Genomic DNA, 27,479 nt, shown 5'->3' with positions numbered 1-27,479 from the left:
GAAGAATACGTGCGCTAGGTCCTCTGGGACCCCGTCGCAGTTTGGCCAATTAGGTGCGGTGTCCAATTTAAACCTGCACAGGTATTGACGGTATCCTTCATGGCCGGTGAGAAACTGGGTGAGATTATAATTGCTTTCCTCATGCTTTCTCTCCAGCCACTCCCCGATGGAAGTGATAAACTTGTAAGTCCAACGACCCTTTTCTGACTGGTCCCATCGCTATTGCCATCAGTTTATGGATCTCTTCCTTTCGGCTATTCTCCCCTGTGATAAGGGAGAGATGGACCTGGTATTATAAAAGTTCATCATTTTGGTTGCTAGGATGTCAATCGGCATCATTCTCGAGATGACGAACGCTGCATCGTCTAAGACGATCCTGAAGGCAGAACACACCCTTAAGGCTGTTCTTCTGTAAACCGTATTCAGTTTATGTGCACCTAAACCTGCAGCGTTTTTTCCCAAACTGGGACTGCATACAGCATGATAGAACTCACCACCCTCGCTATGAGCAGCCTGCAAGTATGCCACGGTCCTTCTACACTCGGCATCTTCCTTGCCAGAGCCATACTCGTGGTGGATGCGTTTTTACAAGTATGCTCTATGTGCTGCTTAAAATTTAGTTTTCCGACTATCATCACCCCCAAGTATTTGATGGCGGCTTGGAAGTGATGATGCGATTCCCGATTCTAATGCAGGCGTAATTTCTTTTGCGGCACCTAGTGATGAGGACCGCTTCCGTCTTTTCCTCCGCGAGTGCCAGTCCAACACTCTCTAACCAAGCCTTAACAACAATGATTGCCTCGCTTAAGTACAACTCAGCATCCTCGAGTTGCTTTGCGACCACAACCAGTGCTATATCATCGGCATAGCCCACCACCGCCTCCTCCGGAACCGGAAGGTTAAGCACACCATTATACATGATTTTCCACAGTAGTGGGCCCAGTACAGAGCCCTGTGGGACACCCGCGAAGACAACGTACTCCTTGGGTCCATCACCGGTATTATACCAGAGTGTCCGCTCTTGTAAGTAACTATCGATAATAGCGGCGAGGTAGGTGGGAACACCAATGGTCGCCAGAGACTTGCGTATAAGGTTCCAATTGGCCGAGTTGAATGCATTTCTCACATCCAGGGTCACCACCATATAATATTTGTTGGTACAACCCCTTCCGTGAATTGCTAGTAAGCATTTTGATGGCATCAATGGTTGATCTGGCTTTACGGAACCCATATTGCCTATCTGAAAGGCCTCCTTGGTTCTCAACGACTGGGAGTAATCTATTATAAACTTTTCCAACATTTTCCCCATAGTATCTAGAAGACATATGGGTCTATAGGAGGACGGTTCCCCTGGAGGTTTGCCAGCCTTAGGCAGCAGCACCAGCTTCTGTCGCTTCCATGGTGCAGGAAAGATATCCTCGGACATACACGTTTCGAACAGCTCCGCGAACATATCCGGACTACATTTGACGGAAAGTTTGAGGGCCCAATTCGGTATGCCGTCCAGACCCGGGCTTTTCTGTCGCCTATTCGACTGCAGATCTCCAGCAGTTCGTCCCTGGTGACTGGTGGGAATCCGCGTCACATTCAGGGGACGCAGAAGGTGCCAGGGGTACTGACTGAGGAAATAACCCCTGAATTATTTTCAACAAGAGAATCGTTCTATCACGATTTGATAGGCGCTACCCCACGGATTTATGTCCACTTCCAAACAGAGCTCGTTAGAACATTCCCTCTTACTCCGCTGGATGGCGAGCTTGAGGTTCTTGCGAGCTTCCCTATAGGCATGCTCCTTTTGCCCTCAATCGATCCTACATATTGCCATCTGAGCCATTCGTCTGGCTCTGTGGCAAATCGATAGAAGGCTGGCAAGTTCACTATTTCACCAATAATTGGGTCTTCTAGTGGGAAATGAGCATCTCCTAGACATCGACGCATCACATGATATGCTCTGTGTGACATGGAGAACTCTATCCAGATGCCTGCTTTGCTAGGCAAGTCTAGGCACACCTCCATGAATGTTTGCTCATCCATCGCTTTTGCAGACCATCCTGGTGTTTTTTGGATTTCGGCTTCCGGGGTGCCGGTCGCCTGCCTTGTGGCTCCGTCCCTAGTTCAAAGGTGATTGTCTGGTGGTCGCTGTACGTGAAGTCGTCGCTAACTTGCCAGGACATGTCACGTGCTAACGCAGGGCTGACAAAAGTCGGATCTACAATTGAACCAGATCCCCCTTTCCGATAAGTGTTTACATCGCCTTCGTTGGTCAGAACTACATGCAACTAGGCGAATGCTTTTAATAAGCACCTCCATTTGCATTAGTCTCTTTGCTGCCCTACTCGATACCCCACGCATTAAAGTCACCGGCCATCACCTTTAGACCTCGTTCTCTTGCATCGTGAACAATGTCATCTAACAGGTCTTGAAACTCAGGCAGTGTGAGGCTCGTCGGGGCGGAACAACTATATACGAATATACCGCCTATTTTTGCCCACACAAAGCCACTAGCCGCCTGACCCATGCTATATTGTATGGCTTGACGACCGCACGCCCATATCGCCGCGCTACCAGTCGAATCTGTGACCCATACACCGCCGTCAAGATTTCTGTACGGTTCACTAATGATAGCAATCTCCATCGGGGATTCTTAAGTAGTCTGCGCAAACAAATCTTATACGACTTTGCAATGATTAAGGTTTATTTGTATTAACCTCATTTTTTCACTGCAGTTAACACCTTCCTAAATTCTGGGCATTTACCACTTCCGGCAATATGCCGGTTATCCCTTCCCTCGTTTCCTTCGCACAAAATGCATTTGGGGTCTCTATTGCATTCCTTGGCAATATGTCCCTTTTCCCCACACCTTCGACATCGATCGGACCGATTAGGCATTGAGATCTGCTCCCTTAGTCGGCAAACAACCCATCCAATCCGAACCTTCCCCATGGCCAACAATTTCTGCGCTGACTCCACTGGCAGTCGCATTGTGGCCGCAGCTAATCAATGACGTACCAGAGGTACTATCCTCTTCAAGTCCCGTCAATTGCTGACTTCATCCAGATAGAGCAGGCGGCGATCGGCATGATGTCTTGGGCTGCATATTTATAAAAGTAAGACGACATACATGGTGGCATCATCAACAATAACAACAACAACAGCATAATATCATATAACACTGGTTAGCTGGAAACAACGAAGATAGAAGACTACAACTTTGAAATCGTTGAAAATGTCTCTTATCTAAGGTGGCAAATCACGTTTTTTAATAGCCAGTAGAGCCCACCTCAACTTACAGAAACTGTATTAGCCGCTTTCAAGGAGAGAATCCTCTGAAGAATTTGCGGTCTCCTATAGGAAGATGGACGATTGTGGTAATCTATTATAAGTAACGATGAAATTTATGGGCGGTACCATGACTGTTTGTTTGGGTCAAATCCGGCTCCGGTGGGCTGTCGCCTAATTCCTATGGATGATTTAATGCGAAAAGTCTATAGAGGCAATGTCTATGGTAGGAAAAGAAGACGTGGTAGACCATGTTTCAGAATGAGCCATGGCATAGGCCAGGATATTAGACAGATGTTAAGGATATAGAATTAGTGGACGTTAACACAAATCGGGATATTTGAAGTTTCTTATTAAGGCAGATCCATCATTATTCTGTTAAGGGAATCTGCACTGCGTCCTTAAAGAACTATTGTGCCCCTTTTACTGGTTATAGAGTACCTATTAACTATAGTATGTCAATCAAGCCAATAACCGTCAGGAATTTTAAAATATTTTTGCAAGGGCCTATACCGAAACTTAGTCGTTGCGCTATTGATGATGATTAAAGAAATAACAATTTTTAACAAATATTTACTTATTTATTTGTTCAAATATCTTTCACACTTACAAATATCATCAAATGATAACTTTTAACAGTACTCTATTATTATTTACTAATCAAATGAGTATTTAAAATAGATTGAGCAGTCTTTTGAAAAATCTTGCAGTGACAGTACAATTCGACTTGAATGCAAAACTGTGTATATAATAATTTATTCAGCTATGATTCCACTATTCTACGAAACACCTAAATAATTTACGTTACACATTATCATGAATACTTCAGGAAGAGCTATAAACTAGAACTCCTGATGTAATGTAGCTTGAAAACATTGATCATTATGTGGCCCTTAAAACCACTACAATATTCTTAAATATAAAACTGAATGAAGTAATGAATTTGATAATTAATGAAAATTACTAGCTTTCTTGCGATCACAGGGTAAAAGGCAATAACCATACGAACTACTTGAAGAATTTTGAAGAGATGCTACTTTAAACTTCAGATATCGTAAATATATAAAAAGACATAGTGACACCGTTCTAACTCTCAGGGTTTCCAGCTTTTCAGGCCGCCGTTATATTCAATTCTTCCACTATACAGTTCACAATATCTTCTGGCAAATCGAGGGGCACATCACTTAGCGTTCCTGTTTCTTTGTCCATTATATAAATTTCATTGATTACCCTTGAAGGATTCTCTTCATCTTCGCTGGCAACCACGACTAGTGACCCATTCACGAGATCTGTTAGAATTTTTCCTAAGTCATTAAGCATGAATCGTTCCATTGCAGCGTCAACGTCTTTTGATGAGGTAATTTCATTGTTTTGAGCTTCCGGACTAATTGTCTCGCATGGTTCTTCGTTTTCTACGACTTCTTCTACAGTAGCTGATACTTCTTCATTTTCTCGTTTAGCTCCACCAACATTAGAGTCCTCTTTTACGTTAGGAATGACCTCCACTTCATAAACTTCGTCCTCTGTCGCATCATTTTTATCTTGTTTAATATTTTCTACCGGTTCATTGTGTTTTTGATTTTCGTCGATCTTCTCCACTTCCTCACTTTTAACATGGAGCGGCTTTGGCTCGGTTTGAGTTTTTTCATAATCAAAAACATCGGGATACTCATCCGAGACAGTAATTCCGCCTTCTGTATCTTTTTCAAGCTTCGAAATTTTAATCGGAAGGTCTTCCGGTTGCGGTTCATTTTGGGCATTTAAAGTTGTCTCTTTAGTTGAAGGGAGCTCTGCCTTAATAGATGATACATCTGGAACAATTGAATTTTCACTCGGTTCGGGCACGTATTGCTCATTATATTCAACATCAATTATTTCCACGCTGCTAACTTCAACAGTTTCGCTGGGAATGATGTCTGGATCACAGGTGTAAGTGTAATTTTCTATAGCTGATGATGGATGGTTGGGATCTATCTGATCAACAGATTCCAGGGATAATGGGTCGGACACGGTACCTATTATTGTTTGCAAGCCCGGCTCCACTGAGTTTTCATGAATATTGTTGATTTGGTTTTCAACAATGAAATCTTCAATTGGATGCTTTTTGTCTTCTGCAGGGATATTTTCAGTTAGTTTTTCTGACAAAGGTAACGTTGGGGCTTGCTTCGGTTTTCGCGTTCTTTTCTTCTTTTCTACCCTAATTTCGGTTTGGACTGGGGATGATACTTTTTGCTCAGAAGTGTTCTCTTCTAGTTCATATACTAAGTCGCCATCTTTTAAAATGTTGCTGCTTTTACTAGTATACTTAATTCTGGTCCTTGGTCTTTGTTTCAAAATCCTAGAAAAAATAATTCAATTAGTTTTAAAGATATGCAAATCGAAGTTTTTCAAAATTACGCTTTCTTTTCTGCCTTTTGTTTTTCGATCTCTTCTTTTTCTTTTCGTTTGGCTTCCTTTTCGTGCTCCTCCTTATCCAATTCTTGCTTCAGTTCCGAAACATTAAATGTCTTTGGATATAACAGCGCTTTGTTTATAAGATTAAGGTTGGTTCTTTCTTCCTTTTTGAACTGCAATTTTGAAATAAATAGTTATGTGTTTATATCTGCTTTGGAGGAAGCTAGCATATAAATTTAAAGTCAATTGTTTTGATGGTTCGATCTTATCAGTTTTAAATGAAAACTATTGAGTAATATAAAATTAATGTTGTCGAAAATAGCACTCCGCCATCGTGCTAGTTCTAAGCCAATCCTCAGTAAAAGAATCAGAGATCGGGAAAAGTGAGAACAAAGTAGAGACGCTCAGCTTAGTTGAGATAACTTCGCCATACTGCATCCTACCTGATCACAATTTTTCGTTAAGCGGGTCTAATTCAATTGACCTGGACGTCCCGGTTGGGAGTTCGGAGCCGTGGGTCTACGACCCGTCATCCATCAAAAAGTTATTGACTTCAAATCCATACACCAAAGATTGTGTGTCCTTCGCATCCAAGGAATTTTTTTTGTTAATAAATGGCTTGTCAGCATGCCCCAAGACGACAAAGTCAAAGAGCAATTTTACGATAGCCTGGAAAGACTATATGATTCATTGTCTTCGAATGACGTCAAGATATTGCTCGGGGGTCTCAACGTCAAGGTTGGGAACGAGGAAACACATGGAGAAATAGATCGCCTCATTGACTTTGCAAAATATAGTGGCCGCGGCTTTGCGACATTGACAACATTTTCTTTTCCCTGTCCAGGGACAATCTGACGGGGGAATGCATTTAGTAATATGCCAAAATTCCTTCGTTTTCTCCAGTCTTAACATTCCTTAACTTTCCCCAATTTACTACTTTCAATTTACCCATCCCCATCCCTACATCCCAATTTTAACTTTAAATGGCAACATGCAACCTTTAAGTTGAGTAATTTTATTTATTTTATAAAAAAAAACCAACAAATGGCCCCTTTTCCCTAACCATAAGAAATTTTAGTTTCCCAAATAGTGTATACCAATATTAAACGGTGAGAATGTACAATCATCTCAATCGCAGTACCTACCTAATTTTGGAACGTTATTGTGTTTTCTCAACAGCTTCTGAACGGGGCATGAGGTGTTGTTGTTGTTGGTGAGTCGGCATGAACTCCAAAGTTCAAAGCCAAATTTAGCGAGCCCGGCTGATCGGAGAGACGGCTGCTGAGCTGATCAGCTGGAACAGTGATAGCACTTGCGGAAAAGAGTTTGTGGAGTGCAGTGCGTGTTTAACTAGGTTCTTGAAGTTGCACGATTATCGTCGCGAAGTAATCGTTTCGTTTTTCTTTTGGTTTGAATTCAAATTATTTGAATACCATTTTTTTGCATTAGTACAATTCGTGATTGCCCGGTGTTTTTAAGGTTTTGTGTAAAACAAAACCTTATTAAAATCGGTTTACTGTCTGTTTGTCTGTCTGTCACACGCATTTTTCACGGAGACGGTTATAGCGATTGATACCAAATTTGGTGGAAAGGTGGGAACTGTGAACACTCACGCATACAGTGAGTTACATCCTTTTACGTTGAATTTAGGGGGGGGGGGGGTCATGTGGGGTATCAAATGAAAAGTCTCGATTATTACTTTCCGAATCCAGTTTTAGTTTCGACATTTAGTGGAAGGGTGGGGAGTGCGGGGAGTTGAAAGTGATAATTTCCTTAACGGACCCATTCTCAGAAACTACCTAACCAAAAAATCTGAAAAAAAGTCTGAAAGCTGTCACTATATGGTGCCTTGGCTCCGAAATACCCTACATACCGATATCTTTTGAAGTAAAGTTAATAATAGTATATTACAATAATTTTTAGTAATTGGCTGCAAAACCCCGTTTAAATTTATCCTAGAATCATTTTTTTTTTGTTTACGATAATTGGAAAAACGCAAGTGTTTAACGAAATTATAAAAAACCGACTTGGACTTTTCCTGGACACTGCAGCCGAAGGAAGGAGATAGAGGGAGGTAGTTTGGGATGGCGGCGTGCCGATTGATAGTGAGTTGATGTCAGTATCGTGTTTTGAAGTGAATTTTAATGTAAAATTTTAAGGCTTGGGGCATCGGAACAATGTGATGAGCACAGTTAACTAGAACATTGGCCAACGGAGCTATTTATTTTAATTGACTGTTCTCGATTCGGCGGTCAGCAGCTGCGTGTGTGCCGGTTGTAGTGTCTGACTGATGTTTTACGGAGTTTGTGGCATGCAGAGCTGATATGAGCGGCAATTTTCAGGGTAAAAATTTGCTTGCAACATTTCTAGGACGCAGAGCCGTAGAAAAGGACTGTTTGAAAAAAAAAATTGGTCGTCGTTCATACTATCTGGGAATATTTGACGGGGGGGATAATAAAAAACTTCATCAAGAAACCGTGAGTACGGAGGTATAAGCAGTTTGGATATTGATTTGTAAGCAAATGATTTAGAACAATTGGTTTAATCCATCAAGACGATGGCGTTCATCCGATACCCAAAATACTCGATTAAAACCCCTCATCGTTTTAATTAAGGAAGTAATATTTTCTGGGCACGTCAACGGGAAGAAATCGTGGTCATTTTAAGAGAAAAGAGTGTTACATGCTTTTACTGTCACAATCTCGGCAGATGCCGGATTCTACCTAATACTAGCACTATGTGCCAAGCATTTAGGGTCGGACGATTCTACCTACTTTAATTATAAAGGGACGCTGGTGGTAGGGGCCGGTGGTAGGTCAATAGGAAAATCTGTCGAGAACTCCCCGCAACATCGAGCACGTATGCAGAATGGTATATCTTTGCATGGTTTTAACCAGACTGTGTGAGAGTCCTAGGACATCAAGGGAAGCCGTGAGGGTTGTAGTTCCCATAACAATGTCAGCTACAAGTATTGTACCTAATATCTGTAACTGACGATATTATGGGAACTACAACCACCCGCTCGAAACGCCCGAGCCAGTGGCTCATAGTTCATCTTCTCATCCACATATTTCCATTCGGTGTTGCTATTATGAGAGATAGCAACATCAATAATATACGCGGAGCGACCCGTCTTGTCGAGTGACAGTACGTCAGGTTTGTTGTGTGGAATATGGCGATCCGTCAGAACTTGCTGTAAGCAAAATGCATACAAGGCAAAATTATGCAGAATTTTGATGGATCACTTTACATACAGCATTATGGTTGGTGATGTATTGCACCGGTGCCATAACAGTGCAGCCTGAAATGAAATGGTCCAACGTCCCTAACGCCGAACCACATATTCTGAGCTGATCGTACTCCACCCGTTCTTTCATGAGCTTTTTATAAGCTCGGGTAACGACGACGCCGTCCTGAATGGTGCACATAAATCCTTCCGTCTCAGCAAAGAGCTCTCCAACACACAGCCATCTGTTCGACAAAAGGCTGAAAAAGACATTTCACGTGTTTACTGTACATTGCCTTCGACTCCACTCATCGATACGCTCTTGGTCCGACTTCACCCCACTCAGAGGATTGAAAGATCGATCCTTCAAGTTAAGTGGAGTCAGTCCACAATCAAGGGACTTGCCTGCTATTTACTGTAAAAATAACCGCGCAGCGAGTCGACCTCAGATGTCACGAGGCTGGTTCATCCACTCTACGGCAGAGTTTGGATGATGTATTCGGAATTTGGACATAGTAGTTTGTATTGGCCGCTGGATGTTTTCCAAATTCCAAAAGCCAGTGAAGGGATAGCGAATACATTCAATGCGCTTATCTTATTCTTCCCTGAGAGATGCGATTTCAGCATCAGCTTCACACGTCGCAGGAATTCGGACAGCAGAACATCCTTCAGATTACCAACTCGAGCATGACTTCCTTGCAGAATTCCTAGCTACTCGTAGAAGTCTGCCTCGGTCATAGCTTCGATGTGGACATGTCTATTATTCGCAACAGACTTCTAAGATTGTCATCAGTACCAGCATACAGCTTGATGTCATCTAAGCACATCAAGTGTTTCAGCCCACACTTAACACTTCTTATTTATATTTTCTTTATTCTTTTTTTAAGTTTATTTTCTTTTATATTTCTTAGGAATTTTTATTATCTTTTATGGCTTTTCTTGTATTGGTTCTCTCCGCTTTCATCTGAATTATTTTATACTGATATGAAGCCGATGTAATTATTTTTGATATAAAGATTTCCTCTTCCCCTCCTCCTCTTTAACCTCGAAGATCTCATGCTGACATGAATGGCATCCTCCACTAGAATGGCCTGAGCATGCCAAGGCCGGGAGGGAACCTCGCCTTACAATACATGTGAGGCAGAGGAAACATCAATCGAGGATATGATCCGCCGCGGATCTTCCTTATCGATCGCCTCATTCGGATCCGGAGTTTTACGGCTCCACGGTTCGGAAAGGACAAAGACAAATGTAATGTGTTTTATTATTTTGTGAAGAAAGTGGTTAGCCTGAGGTAAGAGACCAATCACGCATTCTTCATAAAAGGAAAGAGAGAAGACAGTTGCTCGGTTTTAATGTTATCTAAAATCAATGGAGAAATGACTTCCTTTACAAGATTCTGCGTTATATGTTAAAATATATACATTTTATTCCCCCCTATTCCTTTACTTTCTTTTCGCCTATAATATAAACTTTATATCTTTTTTTCGTGACATTATTGTTGTGCCTATGTTACAATGGGCTGTGATATTGCAGGCTGAATAATAACTAACAACAACTAACAGTTCCCTTACAAATATAGAGAGAGAGACCGAGAAGTGGAAAAGTGTCCGGATGGCTCAAACGGTTAGAGCGCTGGGCTATCGCAGCGAAAGGTCTTTATGAAATTTGAAAACATGGAGGAATGAAGGGTAAACTTAGGAAGAAAGGTTAAGCAGTGTCTATTTCATTGCCTTCAATATTGGGCCTCTTCTGTGTTTGCATAGTGGGGAACAGAGCGTCGCCCTTCCAAATTCAGAACGATTCTGCGATCCAACTGTTGTCCAGCAGTAAAAAAACTTGTTGTTGCCTAAAAGACACAAACTCTAACCAACCCGCCAGAGAATTGTGACGAAGATTGTTGAAGTTGTCGGGCACGTCCTAAAAGGACGTCACCGGACCTAGTTGACTGGGCAAACATGGAGGCGGATCGATTAACGTAAGGTGAGAAAGCTCTGTTGATCGTTGGGAGCGGAGGACGATGGGGTGGACCTCCGTTACCATGGCGAAATACGAGAAGTTCATCCTAATGCACGCGGTAAAAAAAGGAATTTCAACATTGCGTTGGTGATAACACGTACAACATTAAGGGGACTTTTCACGGTCAGATCAGACAACCAAATTTTTATTTCTCCCCAAACAGCCTATAAGCTTCTTTGCTTTTCCACTGTGTCCGCTTCTATCCCTACATCTAGTCTTCTATCCGATATAAGTGAATATATTCCATCTGATACATCTCCCATCCCTTTTCAAAAATCTTCTTCTTTATTCTTTCATTCAGCATAATTTTTGGAAAAATATCTTTAGAAAAACTTTTATTGGGGTTTCTAAATGTACTTTTCCAGAGGCGTTTTCGATGGTATGGCCTGTACGAGAGAAGAGAGAATTCACTTGCCTGAACATAGAAGGGAAACCACCAAAAGGTCGGCCGAAACAAAGATGGCTTGACACGCTAGATGGCGATTTGAGGGCCTAGCGACTCCTTCTAGATTAAGCCTTCGACCGAAGAAAATGGCGCAACCGATTCAGACGAGTTGACCTGGCTTCTGAACGAGACAAAGGCTAAAGAAGAACGTAACACAGGTGATGTTACCTCCCCCGAGAACTACCGCCTGATTCCACTCCTTTTCTCCTTTAAGTTACTTAAAAAGTTTGTGCAACACTGTCATCTCATTACGAAAGAGCTACATTGGTTTCAATGTTTTTTTCGACTGTCACCGACTTGCTGAAGTTTACAAATCTTGTTGCAAACCTCCCAAAGCGAGAATGTCCATATATTTTACACCGGGTGCTCCAAAGCATTTGATTTCGTCGGCTACTTTCTCTCATTTCAAATTTTAATCGTGTTGTAAACTCCGTCAATATCTGCTCATCATGCCTTCTTCGTTCTTGGCAATAGTCAATTTGGATATTGTTTTCAGGCATTTCCAAGCCCAGGGTTGATAAAAATCGTGATTTTTTTCTTTCTGACAATTTTTTTTATATACATTTATAGCAAATTTACCCTAATTGGAACATAAATGGTGGATTCTATCTTTATTAATAGTCAACTCTCTAGGACAACTACTATTGTTTCTATTAGTATTACACAAGCGCGGAGTGATGAGTAAAATCACTAATGAGTGTTACACAGATATCATTTTCGAGCGGGCATTTTCGGATTCAGTGTTGTGGACTATCAATGAGGGTCTGGCTTTATTCAAGATTCTGTGTGACGACTTTTTCGTTCCGTCTCGAACAGGTTACTTGGGATGTCGGCCTTACAACGGCAAAAAACACGGATTCCTTTAAAATTGTCTGACAAATCGCAAAGAAAAACCGTTCAATCTCCGGGATTCGTCTAAACTGTCGTTAATGGTCGCTCGTTGGGTGCATACTACGCAGCGCACTTGATCTTGTACAGTAACTCACAGTAATGCCTTCGTTTGCATCTGTAGAAAAGATTTTTTCTACATTCGGTCTGGTCCAATTTAATCTTCGAAAGAGGCTTGGTTGTTAAAGGCGTACTGCATCGTACCGAACCATCTCTATTCGATGAGATTTGCCGAAAAATTGGGAACAAGGGTACTTCACAAGCATCGAAGCTACGAAGAAAGACGCGCGTTCAAATTGCCTCTCAACATCTTGACCGGGAGAAACGCCAACGCTGAGAGTCAAGCTAGATCTCCACCTGAAGAGGAAAGATTTACGCTTGATGGTACCAGAAAGGTATATTGCATTGGCAGATAATGGAAAGAAACAGTCTAGTCAGCAAGAAGTTATAAATTGACCAGCTTCCCCATGTAGATGAAGCAAATCAGCTGAAAAGGTGAAACCGTACTGTTTTACAACAACACTAGGCCTCATGTTGCAAAAGTGATCAAGAGCATAGTCGAAGAGCTCGAATGGAAGGTTCTATACCATTCACCATATTGTCCAGATCTTGCGCCATCTGTTCCGCCCCCTGTCGAATCAAAAACTGGCCCGATAATTTCTCCGACACAAGAGTAAATAGTTTTTGGCGGGACGGGGTCAACAATTGGCCGAAAGGCGGAAGCGGATCGTAAGCCTTAAGGATGGCCCAAGTGATCTTGCTCCAAGACAACGCCAAATCGCACACAGCGGCACTCATAAAATAAGTTCTTTTAGAACTGAATTGCATTCATCGCATTACCCAGATTTCACCTCAAACAATTACCATTTCTTTCGTTCAATTTTCAACAAATTTTCCCAATATCTACTTCGGCTCAATACCGGCCGATTCCTGGCGTCTAGATAATATTTGATAGAATTGAGCGTCTACACGATAATTTTCTGTTTAAATTGTTTTCTCACCTTTAATTTGAGATCTCTTCTGGACCGATTAGGAAATAACGCCAACATTAGCGAAAAATCCGTCCCGACCGTATGTAAACACCGATAGAATTTTATCGTCTCTTCAGATGACCAGTCTTTTGTTCTTTTTGTTCTCCTATAAAAGCCATTATCTGTAAGAAAGAAAAAGTAAATTCGGTTTGATAGGAAAAGTAAGTTTTTCTAACTTACTTCCACTGAACTCGTCCATGTAAATCACTTTAGTATTAGCGAGGGTTGCACGAGCCTCTTTATCTGCCGTCGTTTCAATAACTAAACTTTGCTCATCAAGAATCATTTCGCCATCCGGTCCTAATTTCAGCTGAGGTACTGGCATGGCAGTTTCCTGTGATGCGAGAGAATTTAAATGAGTTGAAAGGCAAACATAAACTCCCTATTCTAACCTTTTCTTCTGCTTCTGGTTTAATTCTAGGTGACTCCTCAGGCGTGGATTCATTTTTTATTTCTTCGCCAGCGGATTCAGTTGGCTTTTGAGGATCAGTCGCTACCATTGGGTTTGTTGATGGGTTATAATAAATTAGATCAGACATTTTCATACTAGTCTTTTCTGGTACGCCGCCATTGAAACGTACAAGAAACTCCCTTCGAGCGGTATTCGCACGAGAATTATCGGCGAAAGTTGGAGGCTTTGAACTATGTTTAATACTGAAATTGTAAAAAGGCATGTTATAGACTTGAAAATCGAATCACACACTCAAAATACCTGGGGTCTTTACTATAATCTGAAAAATTGGAGCAGGAAGATTCCGTTCGAATTCGTTGGACAGTGGGCGGTCGTATTCGCTGTGGGGTAGATCCGCCTGTATTTGAACTTGTGCTTGTATGTCTTTGTCGACGTGGTTCATCTTCCATATCAGAACCATAACCCTGTAAGAAAAAGTTAAGCAACATTTTGTAATATTTTTATTTCTGTAAGATAGGCACTGTGAAATTTTAATAACAAGACATGAATAAGGAGAAATTGGATGGATCCCCTTCCTTATCTGGTGCAATTGGGATTTTTTGCACGGATTGCGTTTTGGTTGTGTTATAGGTAAAACAGGAAAATGCATTCCTGGAAATGTGGCTTACGTCATATTTGAAATTCAAGTCAATGGGTGAAACATGGACGCTCATCACGTTAGCGTGCATTAGCGTGATAGTTTCTGGCGCAATCACGTTCGGCTTTATTATTACCAGAAAGTTGGTGGAGAATCCTAATAGTCCTCGCAAGTTTGATCGTCAGAAAGCACACTGGCTTTCGCTCACAATCTCTCTGCGTCAACCTCATCAACGCCCTTCAGATAGCGTTTGTCTTCGTCGATTTCGAAAAGGCTTTCGACAGCGTCAGGGTATATTTGGAGTAGTCTATACAGAAGATGCAATCTGGAGAAACTTATAGCCGTTATCAGAGCGATATATGACGATATAAAATGTCATGTGCTGGATTGAAGTGCAATCAAAGTTCAAGATGGAGTCTGCCAGGGTTGGTTACTGTCATCAAGATCATTTCCCTCCGTTATCAGCAATATTCTTCATGCTGGCTTGGCTTGGCGTGTCAGAAATCGTCGTTCAAAAAATTATGTCATATTTCCTTAAACACCTTGATTACGCTAAGAACATCTGCTCGTTTTCTAATCGAGTCATGAACTTTGGCTAATGGCTCTAGATAGTTGTTTTTGCTGAAGGCAACATCGAACTTGATGGTGTTAAATTAGCAATCTTTGTTTTCCAAAATCTGAAAATGCAGCTGCTCCAATACCAATATCAAGTTGAGATTGTTCCGTGTCAATGTTTTTTTGCGGTGCTGCTATATATAAGCAGCACATGCAAAGTAACCTAACAGATAAAAATTTCTACGTTTTTATCAATTCATATCTGCGTCGTGATCACGAAGGTTCTCTGGCCTGAAACAATATCAAATGAAATACTGTGCGGAGGAAAAGTCCAAACTACTCGAAAATTCCTAGGGAGAGATCAAGCATGTTGCCAAAAACGGAAAGCGATGATTCGTAGGTGAGACTGAGGCGCCATGCTCCACATGGGAGTTTGTGGCAACCAACTAGTGAAGATGGAATCGAACCAACCTCAGTGGACACGGAAGGGCCTTGGTCCGGTTGAGAAATGAGTAAATTTGAGAGTTGACTGCGTCTGGACGACATAGATGGTTGGAGTATTGACCAGGAACGCGGTAATAAGGTTTTGTATTCCATTTTGGTAGCATATTCACGCACTCCTGTGTCAACAGTGTCACCTAAGAGTCTCTGCGACCTTGTTGAAGAAGTTGAGCGGTTCCATGACTGCCTGGTGACTGCTAGTGTCAACTAATAATTTACCACCACAGCTACACGCCTTCCTGACACTAGAAACGACGCTTGGTAACTGCAATCGGAAGAGCGTGGCTGTGACATACGGCTTAAATCAGCAAGTGATTACTGATTGTTACACTGACGGATTCCAAGGAGAACGTACTTTGCACCAATGGGGAAGCACGCTAGCATATTACAGGCGGAAATATACACCATAGATGACTGTGCTCCCTTTAATGCCTAAAAGAATTCAAGAGGGCAGAACATTGCTATTCTGACCGACAGCTAAGCGGCTATTAAGGTACTTAAGTCCACCCAGGTGAACTCCAAACTAGTACGAGATTGCTTTCGCAATAAGGTCTGGATGCTCTGAGTTCCAACACATGTCGAATTGGCCAGGAAAGGAGCAGGGATGCCTTTACATGGACCAGAATCCTTGTGTGGAATCGGAAATGGATTCGAAGCTATGACATTAAAAAATGAAGAGACCTTCCAGGAATGGAGTGGTCCATGTTGCTTATGAGGGGATACGAACACAAGCGCCCAAAGGACTGTTTAAACCTAACCAAAAAGAGCCTCCGGATTATAATAGGGATATTCACTGGCCATTGCTGACTAAACTATCACCTGGAGAAGCTAGGGTTATGATGAAACCTCTATGGCAATTGTGCAATGCATGTCGAGGCACCTGGAGGAATACTTAATATAAGATGCCAAGTTAGCCTACACAATGACGAAATCTATGAGCGATACCATGACCGTCCGGTTGTGGATAAAATCCGGCTCAATAGGTTACGGTGGGCGGGTCACTTAATTCGGATGGATGAGGATGATCCCACCCGGAAAGTCTATAAGGGCAATATCTATGGTAGAAAAAGAAGACGAGGCAGACCCTGCCTAAGATGGAGCGATTGCGTAGGTCAGGACGCCAGACAGCTTTTAGGGATATCGAATTGGTGGACCTCGGCGCAAAACCGGGATGTCTGGAGTTCCTTATTAAGGCAGGCCTAGACCGGATACCGGTTGTTGCGCCGTTGATGATGATGATGATGAAGTACTTGTAAGTAGGAAATATATTAAAATTGCTGACGATTATAGACTTACTTGACATATTATAGTTAGTGGGTACACTGCATCCAGTAAAGAACACAGTCCAGTCTGCGTAAACACGGACACACAAACAAGAATCTCTTTCCAGAGATGGGGAAAGTAGCATTCTTCTAGACTTTTGTTGTAGATTATACACAGAGGGAGGGGAATGTGTTGTTTTCAGTAAACAGGGAAGAGGTTAGGAAGCTCACCGGGCCCAGGTTTGACATTGGTGTCAAGATTGCCAATGAGGATCTCAACTAAGGAGGAATGGCGAGGGACTCGGAGCAGTAAAAATCTAGAGGAGGCGTAGAGGGCGCTTGGTCGAGGAAGTAAGGACGGAAGAGAAGTCAGAACAGAGAAGATCTCAGGATTGTTGTTGGTAATTGGCAGTAGAGTCAAATTGATGGAAGAAGATAAAGATTGATTGGGGTTACGGGAATAGCGAAATGCCCGTTAAACAAGGAAGATCCCTTTGTCAAAGAATCTGGTGACTGCCGGAAAAACCACGCTGCGAATTACAGGGGATGTCCGGTGTACGTTGAAATGAGTCAAAGATCCCGACAACCAACCAAAAGACCCTTAAAAACCGATCTAAATTTAAACATTGTTTCCTACGCTTCAAACATAATTGTGCCTACTAAAACCCACTCGTGTCTTATGCTGATGCTGTGAAATTCAATCGTCTTGAATCAACACAGCATACCGAATCGGCAACTAATCTAGAATTTTAATGGTACAACTCCTTCAAAGCATGAACCAATTTACGACATCAATGCACAACGTGATGCAAGAACTGATGGGCTCTGCTACGCTCTGTCACTGGAATGCAAATGGTTGTCAACAGTAGGATCGACATCCTCCTTATATCGGAGACTCGTCTCATCGATAAATATAATTTAATGATACCCGGCTACAAATGTTACGATACTAGGCATCCTGATGGAAAAGGACATGGAGGTTGAGGAATCCTCATTAAAAATCAAGTAGCGCATTGCTAAGGACTATATGCAAGTCACATCTATATGCGTAGTAGAATAGGCGGATCCGGTTACAATTTCTGTTGTATATTGCCCTCCGAAATTTATCATCTCTGCAGAACCGCTTGTAAGCTTCTTCAACTCACTTCAACTCGCTTGGTAGAAGATTTATTGTAGGTGGGGACTTCAATGCCAAACACAGGTATTGTGGCTCGAGACTGATCTCGTCTAGTGGCAAAATTCTCCGGGCTGCCATATCGACGAACTGTTAACTCGATGTATTATCGAGCGGCCATCCAACCTACTGGTCAACTGATTCCCGTAAAATACCTCATCTTATCAACTTTGGCATAACGAGATATATAAAAAAACCAACTATCTGCGCAAACCTGCTTTGATCTAAGTGCTGATCTTCATGGCGGATGATAACTTTTTCAAATCTCCAACCAATCCCAAGAGAGTCTGTCAGACTCACGACAAAGAAAACTGATTGGTTTAAGTATCGGAAATATAATCAAACATCCAACTCGACCAGGCTGTATATTGTTTCACTGAATTATTAGTATCAGCTGCCCTGTATGCAACACCGAAGTCCCAATCTGCAGTTTCAGATCATCCAAAGTATTCAAAAATACTGGTCTATTATTTTTATTAGAAAAAAAACCGACAGCTGAGGCGGGAATGGCAACAGTTTAGATCACCGAATTCGAAAAAGAATCTGGCAGTGACTAGAAAAAGAAACATAAAGATCTGAAGTTTTTTCTTGAAAATCTTTTTTTTTTTCCGACAACGAATTATTCCCTTTGAAGAGCGGTGAAGAAGCGCAATAGGCCAATCCTACACGGCCTGGGGCGGAGGACTGATGCCGTGAAAGATTTAATTTTTGCTCAACATTTGAAAGGCATTTTCCAACCAAACCCATGTATAACGGGGGAAGAATTATCACTTTCGATTCCCAAAGGTGACCAACCGATTCATTTTAAAGTTTCCAAAGTCTTAAGACAACATTCATCCCAAAAAGGCTCTTGGTTTCAACCTTATTACGGGCAAAATGATCCAAGAACTGCCTAGATTTGGATTCACTCAATTGACACACATATTTAATGGTGTCTTACGCCTAGGTTGCTGGAAATTGTCGGAAATAACGATGATCCTGAAGGAAGGTAAAGATCCTACGCTCGTCACGTCCTAAAGACCGATGAGCCTGCTTCCCCCACTATCGAAGCTGACTGGCAGGGGATTTGTTATCAAACAAAAAACTCTACATCACGAGAATGTAACATCAAAGCGGGAGTATCGCAAGGTAGTGTCTTCGGCCCTCTACTTTATTACCTACCTAGGAATATACCTAGATAGAAGGCTTGCTTGAAAAAAACATATGTGGCGCGGCAGGATTCGCAGCATTCGAAATTTATTTCGAATGTTGCGAGTGCGAGCAATATAGATGGCGCGGATCTATCCACTTTGCGTAGCACGCCAAGGGAGTGGAAGATCGCAGTAATTATGTTTTTCAGACATGTCACTGATTTTGAATATTAAGTTTGGAATTGAAAAAAGAACACTGAAGTCTTTTTGATTAGGAAAATAGAATTGAAGTTGAGTTCGCTGATTAGAATTAGGACTAATAATATGTAAAACCATTAATATTAAATGTTCGCTTAAATATTTTAATAAAAATATAAGTAATGTTAATTACTTAATTGGTGACCCCGGAACTCGCACCAACAGCATCAACAACTAAGATCCCGAATTCCCAGAACCTGCAAAATTGAAAAACTCAAGCACATCATCATCCCCATCAACAAATCGCAGTCTGCGCAAGCACAATCGCTCAGCAGGCAGCCGCAACAACCGATTGGAGATAAGTAAGAGTTCCGCAGCCGCAGCCGCCATCGCTGCCGCAGCCACTTTCGCCGCCGCACTCAACTCCACCATCGCCGCAGAGGTCGAAGCCGCCGCCGTCACCGCCGTAGCCGCTACCGTCGCAGCCGACACCAATATCACCGCTGCAGCCATCGCTATCGCAGCAAGAGCCGAAGGCTCCGCCACCATCGCCGCCTCCTCAGCAGGTGCCGCCGTTTTAGTTGTTATAAGTTAATTGTATTTCACTCTAAGTCAATATTAAAAGTGAATAATTGTCCACCATCGCCGACATTGGTGAAGTTCTATTAACGACAAAAATTCGTCCGAGCAACACGGCAGAAATAGAACTTCCAAAGACTGAGAAATCCTTCCAAAACATCAGTAGACCGTACGGCAAGCGATTTTCACGCGTTCGCATCTACAGTTGAGTGTGGAGTGATGTGGTAAACATCACGAAAACGTGTCGCATCTTCACATCCCGAGTCGGAGCAGAGGCAAGAAAAAACGCGAGAAAACCTTCTCTACACAGTGTACTGCGCGACACACGTCGGACCCTCTCCAGAAGTAGATTTTTACGCGACTTCCCGTACGCACGCCCTCCTGCACAACACCTTTCACGCACCGGACTAGTCATCATTGCCACAACGATCAACAACAGCAACAAACGGACGTCCCCAGCACCGCCAACGCCGCAGCTACAGCCGACAAACTCGACCAGCGCCGCCGTCAAGGAGTTATACTTAAGTGAAATTATTATTCATTTATATATAATATTTATTTATTTATTCAGTTAAAAAAAAATAGTAATAAAAAAATTGAAATCGCTGCAAGAGACGGCGTGCAGGTGTTTAGCATCGCGAGTCCTCCATTCTCATTGGTGGTGTTTTTGGTCTGCGCTGGATAGCGTCCGCTTCGTTTTTTCTCGTTTCGTGCGTGCATTTGTGGGTGCGACCTGCCGTGTCGGTGTAAAGTTCACCGCGTTTCAGTATAAACTCACCGCGTTTACATCTCAATCTCGTACTTCTCTGTAAGAAAAATGTCTTTTGACAATAAAGACACGGCAGGCCCATCGAACCCGCAAGTGACCGCCCTCGCCGTACGCGTTCCTCCGTTTTGGCGGCGGAACCCCGAACTGTGGTTCGTGCATTTGGAAGCACAGTTCCAAATGTCCGGCATCACATCGGACGCGACCCGTTTCAACTACGCGGTGGTCGGCCTGGACGAAGAGTCCATACTTCTGGTGTCCGACGTGGTGAAGTCGACATCGTACGTGCAGCTCAAGAGCGAGTTGATCAGGCGCCTGTCGGCAAGCGAGTCGGCAAAATTAGACCACTTGCTGGCAGGTTTAACGTTGGGTGATCGAACTCCCAGCCAATTGCTTCGTGAAATGAGGCAATTGGGTGGGAGCAAGATCGGCGACGACCCCATCAAGTCGCTCTGGCTGCGTCGGCTCCCGGAGGGCACCCAGGCGATCCTCGCTTGCGTCTCCGGTTCCTTGGAGGAACTGGCAGCGACGGCCGACCAGGTTCAGGAGGTGTACGTACGCCCAACCTTGGCGGCCGTTCAACCACCGTCGGATGAGGTGGGTGAATTGAGGCGCGAGATTGCTGCATTAACAGCCAGTATGGCCGAGATGCGGGCGACGTTGGACGCTCAGCGTTCGGGCGCCAGATCGCGAGCACGCTCGCGGTCTGCCATCCGAAAAGGGCGATCAGGTAGCAGGTCGTCAAGACAGTCCACGGACCAAGGGATTTGCTGGTACCACCGCAGATTCGGGGATAAAGCGACAAGATGTACGCTACCGTGTAGATTCTCTCCTACCACAAAAAACTAGGGCCACCCAGAACGCAGCACCTACGATCGCGAACTGCTCGCCGCATACCTGTCCATCAAATACTTCCGTTTCTCCCTAGAGGGCCGGCCGTTCACAGTGTTCACGGACCATAAGCCTCTCACGTTCGCTTTGAAACAGAAGCCCGACAAAGCGTCCCCTCGTCAGCTTCGACACCTGAGCTTCATAAGCCAGTTTACGTCGGACATCCAGCACGTGTCCGGGAAGGACAACATTGTTGCTGACGCTTTGTCTCGTGTCTCCGAAGTCAACATCCCCGCCTCACTCGATTTCTCGGCTATTGCCAAGGCGCAAGTGGATGACGCAGCACTTCAGAGCCTCAGGTCCAACCCCAAATACAAATTTCGGGAGTTGCCCATCTTCGGCTCAAACCTCTCGCTCTGCTGCGAAGACTCGGAAAAGGGACCTCGGCCATACATTCCGGCCACATTTCGCAAGGAAGTGTTCCACGCAGTTCACGACTTGGCGCACCCCGGCATCAGGACAACAAACCGGTTAGTCACCGGAAAATACTTCTGGCCCTCCATGAACAAGGATATTAATTCCTGGGCCAGAGAGTGCATCGCATGCCAAAAGTATAAAGTCTCCAGGCATGTTAGGAAAGAAGTGGGCTCATTCCCCCGCACTACCAAGCGTTTCCACACCATACACCTCGACATAATAGGGCCTTTGCGAGACTCGCACAGTTATAAGTATTGCCTCACAATCATCGACAGGTTCACGCGGTGGCCTGAGGCAATACCTCTGAAAGACATTACGGCGCAATCATGTGCTGAAGCCCTCTGTCGAGAGTGGATACCTCGCTTTGGCGTCCCTGCAGTGGTCATCACTGACCAGGGAATGCAATTTGAGTCCACCCTTTTCTCCGAGTTAGGCAAACTCCTTGGTTTTAAACGCCAGCGGACTACGGCATACCACCCACAATCCAATGGGATGTTGGAACGTTGGCACCGGACGCTGAAAGCCGCCATTATGGCACGCGACGACCCGTCCTGGACGCAAGTCTTGCCTCTCGTCCTACTCGGCCTTCGTACAACCCGCCGAGAGGAATTTGCTGCCAGCCCCGCGGAGCTGGTTTACGGGGAGAACCCAAGACTCCCAAGCGATCCGGTCTTCGACAAGAGATCGGGTCTCACAGAGTCGGGGTTGGTGCGTCTGCTGAGGGACAATCTCCGGCGCATCAAGGCGCCACCACCCACTCGACACTCGTCCATACCTGCTTGTTCGCCCAAGGAACTGGACACATGCACGCATGTGCTGATCAGAACGGATGCCGTCCGGAAGCCGCTGCAGCCTCCATATGAGGGCCCGTACCGCGTTCTCGAGCGGGGAGAACATTTCTTCCAGCTCGAGATCGGTGGTCACAAAAAGGCGGTCTCTTTGTCCAGGCTGAAACCCGCGTGCGCCCCGAAGCAACGTCGTGTCCGCTTTGCGGATTAACGGCGAACGAAGTTCGGGGATCAGTCGCTGAAACCCCTAGGTTTCATCTGGGGGCGGAGTGATGTGGCGCGGCAGGATTCGCAGCATTCGAAATTTATTTCGAATGTTGCGAGTGCGAGCAATATAGATGGCGCGGATCTATCCACTTTGCGTAGCACGCCAAGGGAGTGGAAGATCGCAGTAATTATGTTTTTCAGACATGTCACTGATTTTGAATATTAAGTTTGGAATTGAAAAAAGAACACTGAAGTCTTTTTGATTAGGAAAATAGAATTGGAGTTGAGTTCGCTGACTAGAATTGGAGTTGAGTTCGCTGATTAGAATTAGGACTAATAATATGTAAAACCATTAATATTAAATGTTCGCTTAAATATTTTAATAAAAATATAAGTAATGTTAATTACTTAAAATACTTAGGTTAACCTAAGATTCAAAATTCTGCACTGACTACTCAACAAATTTTCCAAGCTGCCTTTGGAATTCAAAGTGTTGATATATAAAGCAGCCATAAAGCCAATCTGGACTTATGGTGCGCAACTTTGGAGATCTGCTCGCACTTCTAACATCGAATTCCTTCAAAGAATGCCGCCTTAAATATTAAGAACGATTACTTCCGCACTGTGGTACATCAGAAACTACAATATGCACCGTGACTTGGGGAGCTTACAAATAAACGACGAAATTAATCAGCTGAAGTTGATATACTTTGATAAACTTGCTTCACATAAAAGTGGTTTAGCCAGGAACCTATCGCAAAAAGTGCATTACCATCGCCTAGAGAGGAAAACATTCTTGCTTTCATGATTTATTTATTAATATATTTAAACTCATATAATTAGCTGTAGGTGGCCATGAGAGAATTCGGTATCTCGACGAAATTAATAAGATCGACCCTGATTGATGTGCGAATCCAGATAAAAGCTACAGGATCACTCTCGAGACCATTCGACATCAACAACGGTCTAAGACAAGGGAATGCCCTATTTTGTGGCTTTTTTAACCTGGCCCTGGAAAAGGTGATCCGTGATGCCGAGGAAAATGCGGGGGGCACGATTCTCTTTAAGTCCACACAACTACTGGCATATGCTGACGATATTGACATCATGGGAAGAACAACCCGAGACGTACAAACTGCTTTCATCCAGATCGAGCAGGCGACGCGAGATTTTGGGTTGCACATCAATGAAGGCAAGACAAAATATATGAAGGCAACGTCAGCACTAAAAACCAACCACCCAACAACGTAAAACCGCACTGGTCAAACGGGAAAAATGACTACAACTTTGGGACTGTTGATAATTTCTCCTATCTAGGGTCGAGAATCACAAGCGATAACAGCTACAACGATGAAATCCGCGCACGGTTGTTGGCAGCGTTCTAGAAAAGAATCCTCCCAAGAATTTTTGGCCCCCTACATGAGGATGGACGATTCCGTAGCCAACATAACGACGAAATCTATGGGCGATACCATGACCATCAGATTGTGGATAAACTTCGGCTCAATAGGTTGTATTGGGCTGGTCACTTAATACGCCCGAAAAGTGTACAAGGGCAATATCTATGGCTTAAAAAAAAGACGAGGTGGACCCTGCCTGAGATGGAGCGATAGCGTAGGCCAGGATGCCAGACAGTTTTTAGGGATATCGAATCGGTGGACCTCGGCGCAAAATCGGCAAAGGCAGCATCGACGCATTTTTAATCATAAACTTCACAGTGGAGCGCATAACCTTGAAATGAGCAAGGTCGGCGTCATTCTGAGAAGCGCGAAACTTCTTCCGCAATGCATGTCTCATTCGGATGATATTAGGGATCCTCGTGGTGAACTAAATTGAGAAAGAACGCAAACAAGTAGCAGGAGAAGGCATATAAAACGAGCGGAAATCGGACGGGATATTATAAATAGAGAAATGGGGTTAGATAAAATGCGATCCCAGTTAATTGATGCTAAGGCTGAGATGAGGCCGTCAAAGTTCAATTTACGGAAGTTGAACTTACGCGCAAATGTGATGTTTGAACGGGGAAGTTGCATTTCAAATCCAAGGGACGGGGGTGCGGTGGGCGTCAATTTGGACATACGGGGATGTGTGTTGAGAAGGAAGAGATCGAGAAGAAGAGCTATAGATAAACCGTACCTTAAGTATGGCGAGCTGGATGTGAACCAAATGATTTGCTTGCAGACCAACGTACTTTGGTGGGTAGAGGGTGAGAATATTTATTGCGGAAAACAACAAGAATTTTCTTGTATGCTTCCTATACAAGCACGCTGACCTTTAGAGGAATGCAACCTATCAGCACAGGATCGAAAAAATGGAGCCAACAGGATCACAACTCCCAGAAAATGACAAGGTCCGGAGTAGCACTAACTAGCCTCCTCGAGAAGTGGCACCGAAATGTGACGAGTGATAAAATTCACCGCAAATCTATGTAAACCGACCGTTGAGGAACAACCGGAAAATCGTTTTACCCTCGACAGATCAAGTTTACGACTTTTTGAGAGATAGCGAACCGAACCACACCACCTGACCACGCGATCGAAAGGGACAAACATTGAACAAAAAGAAGATTGTATGTTGTACTTATCGGCAAGTTGGGAATTCAGCGAATCGAACAATTCGTGAGTTTCAATTTCTAAACAAAAGCATTTCAGAATCCAGCCGAAAACAGGATCTGATTGTGTTAGACGAAATTCACTATGGGAATACTGCATTACCATATTTCTGCAATAAAATGCCTCTTCGGCTTCAATTTGATGCTACGAAGCAATTTTTAATTGTCTAAAACCAATAAGCCAACGTGGAACTTGGCCTACGGTTGCATTTGAGCGAGGATGAATACAAAAAGGTTGGTAAAAGGAAAGCGCAACCTGGTGAGGTCATTGGATCCCTCATAGGCCTTACACAAACGAAATCGCAAAACCTTCCCACAAACCAAAAAAGGAAGTGCATGTTTGTTGTTAGATGTCTACATGAATCTTGTTGCACTATTACATCGGGTTGTGGAGCATTTCGGTAAAAAAGGTAATCCTTCGACAATTGCAAAATATGACAGCGCCTTTATCCAGGAATTTCGAGCTACACATGTTAGACTGTTGTCAGACTTTCAACTAACTTTGATGCAAATTTCCCTGAATTAATGGATTTGTCATTGAACTTATTTTATTTTTAAGTTCAAGCAATTTGGCGAACACTTTTGCATAATATTTGAAAGGCAACGTGACGGCAATGTGTTGCCATTGCTAACAAGCAACTGGTGATGATGCAGCGACTGTTGACGCACCGCATACGTGAAAGTGTTCTGTAGGAAGCACGGACAAGATAATTTCTTGTACCCATGAGATTTGGCCCCGCTTACCTGCGTGCTATTCCTCCTCATCCCGAAGAACGGGGTCGGCCGTATCCTTTGCCGAAATTTGACTGGAGACGGAGGTCCTTGGGCACCGAGCTTATGAGCACCCAAGTCTTCATTCCTATCATATTCTGCATCCGATGCACTGAAACTTTCAGTTCGTCTATGATTCGCCAGCACGGGCGGTGACTTGAATAGATCATTGTCAGTTAGGTCGATTGATTCCTGGACGACAGCGACCACTTCATTTGCTGCTAGCTCTGTACTCGTGGCATAACTGTCCACTGGTACCTTATCAGCCACGGGCACAGGTTTATCTGGTGACTTTAATTCGATCGGAGGCACTTTCTCCACTGGAGGTAATGTGGGCACATCTGATTCTGTTTTCACTTCAACTTTTGGCTCACTTTTCACTTCGAGTTTTGGTTCGACTTTAACTTGTTTTGGAGCGGATGCCGCGGCTGAGGAATCTCGTGTTGGTCTTTTCGGCGGCAGGATAGCTGCTGCTTTTATTCGCCGTCGGGTGGACATTTTCGCGGTAAATCACGGCCGATGGTAACTCTCGGAACCACAACGTGCTCATAAAAATGTAAATAAGAAAAGACAGATAAGTCAAATCCATTTGACATAAGTTAAATGTACTAGATTTGAAAATGGAATAGAAGGTATCGGTAAGTTTGTGCTAGCGCATTTACAATCGGGGAATTTACCGGCCGTTTTGATGGACAGTTGTGTATAAGCGGTCGGTATTCTAGCATTTGTTTTAGTCAGTGTTTAGTTGATATGTCCCTAGTTTTTCGGGCATGTTTCAATTTTCATCACGTTAAATACAGTGCATTATTTAACAGAAATGATAATATGCACGTCAATTTCGGTATTTTTAAATACATACATAATACATAATTTTCTTTGGCAGGATCGTTCTCAATCCGCCATCATGTGAACGCTGGATCAAAGTTTTCAATTTTAGATAAATGCACAAACGAACTTTAAAATTTAATTTATTTTTCCTGTTTTTCAACAGGTCGACATGTTTTATCCATTTTTAAGGTTTTGTGTAAAACAAAATCTTATTAAAGCCAGTTCACTGTCTGTTTGTCACAACCATTTTCTTAGAAACGGTTACCTCAATTGATAGATAGAGTTGAGATTTTGTAGAAAGGTGAACACTGTGAATGCCATTGCATGCAATGAGTAAAATCGTTCTATTTTAAAGTCCAGGGAGCCTATACATGCGTTTTTTCTCCGAACATCATGTGAGGAATCAAATGAAAGGTCTTGATTAGTCCTCTCGCCATCCTTTTCAACAACTGCCTGAACAACGACCACTT

General features: G+C 43.4%; 1 protein-coding gene across 1 annotated transcript; it reads right to left on the bottom strand.

Moving 5' to 3' along the window:
• Positions 1-3,853: 3,853 nt before the first annotated feature.
• Positions 3,854-26,763, bottom strand: LOC119646923 (transcription factor TFIIIB component B'' homolog). Its single transcript, XM_038047602.1, has 7 exons — positions 26,155-26,763; positions 13,995-14,158; positions 13,675-13,936; positions 13,463-13,616; positions 13,253-13,404; positions 5,677-5,846; positions 3,854-5,617 (listed from the first exon to the last, which is right to left on the bottom strand). The coding sequence occupies exons 1-7, from the start codon at positions 26,677-26,679 to the stop codon at positions 4,390-4,392; spliced, it is 2,655 nt and encodes an 884-aa protein (XP_037903530.1). The 5' UTR covers positions 26,680-26,763; the 3' UTR covers positions 3,854-4,389.
• Between the last annotated feature and the right edge of the window lie 716 nt (positions 26,764-27,479).

The sequence above is a fragment of the Hermetia illucens genome, chromosome 1, assembly GCF_905115235.1.
Source record: "Hermetia illucens chromosome 1, iHerIll2.2.curated.20191125, whole genome shotgun sequence".
In the NCBI taxonomy this organism is placed as follows: domain Eukaryota; kingdom Metazoa; phylum Arthropoda; class Insecta; order Diptera; family Stratiomyidae; genus Hermetia; species Hermetia illucens.
The sequence above is the reverse complement of the archived record's forward strand: the minus strand, read 5'-3'. Positions and strand labels throughout refer to the sequence as shown.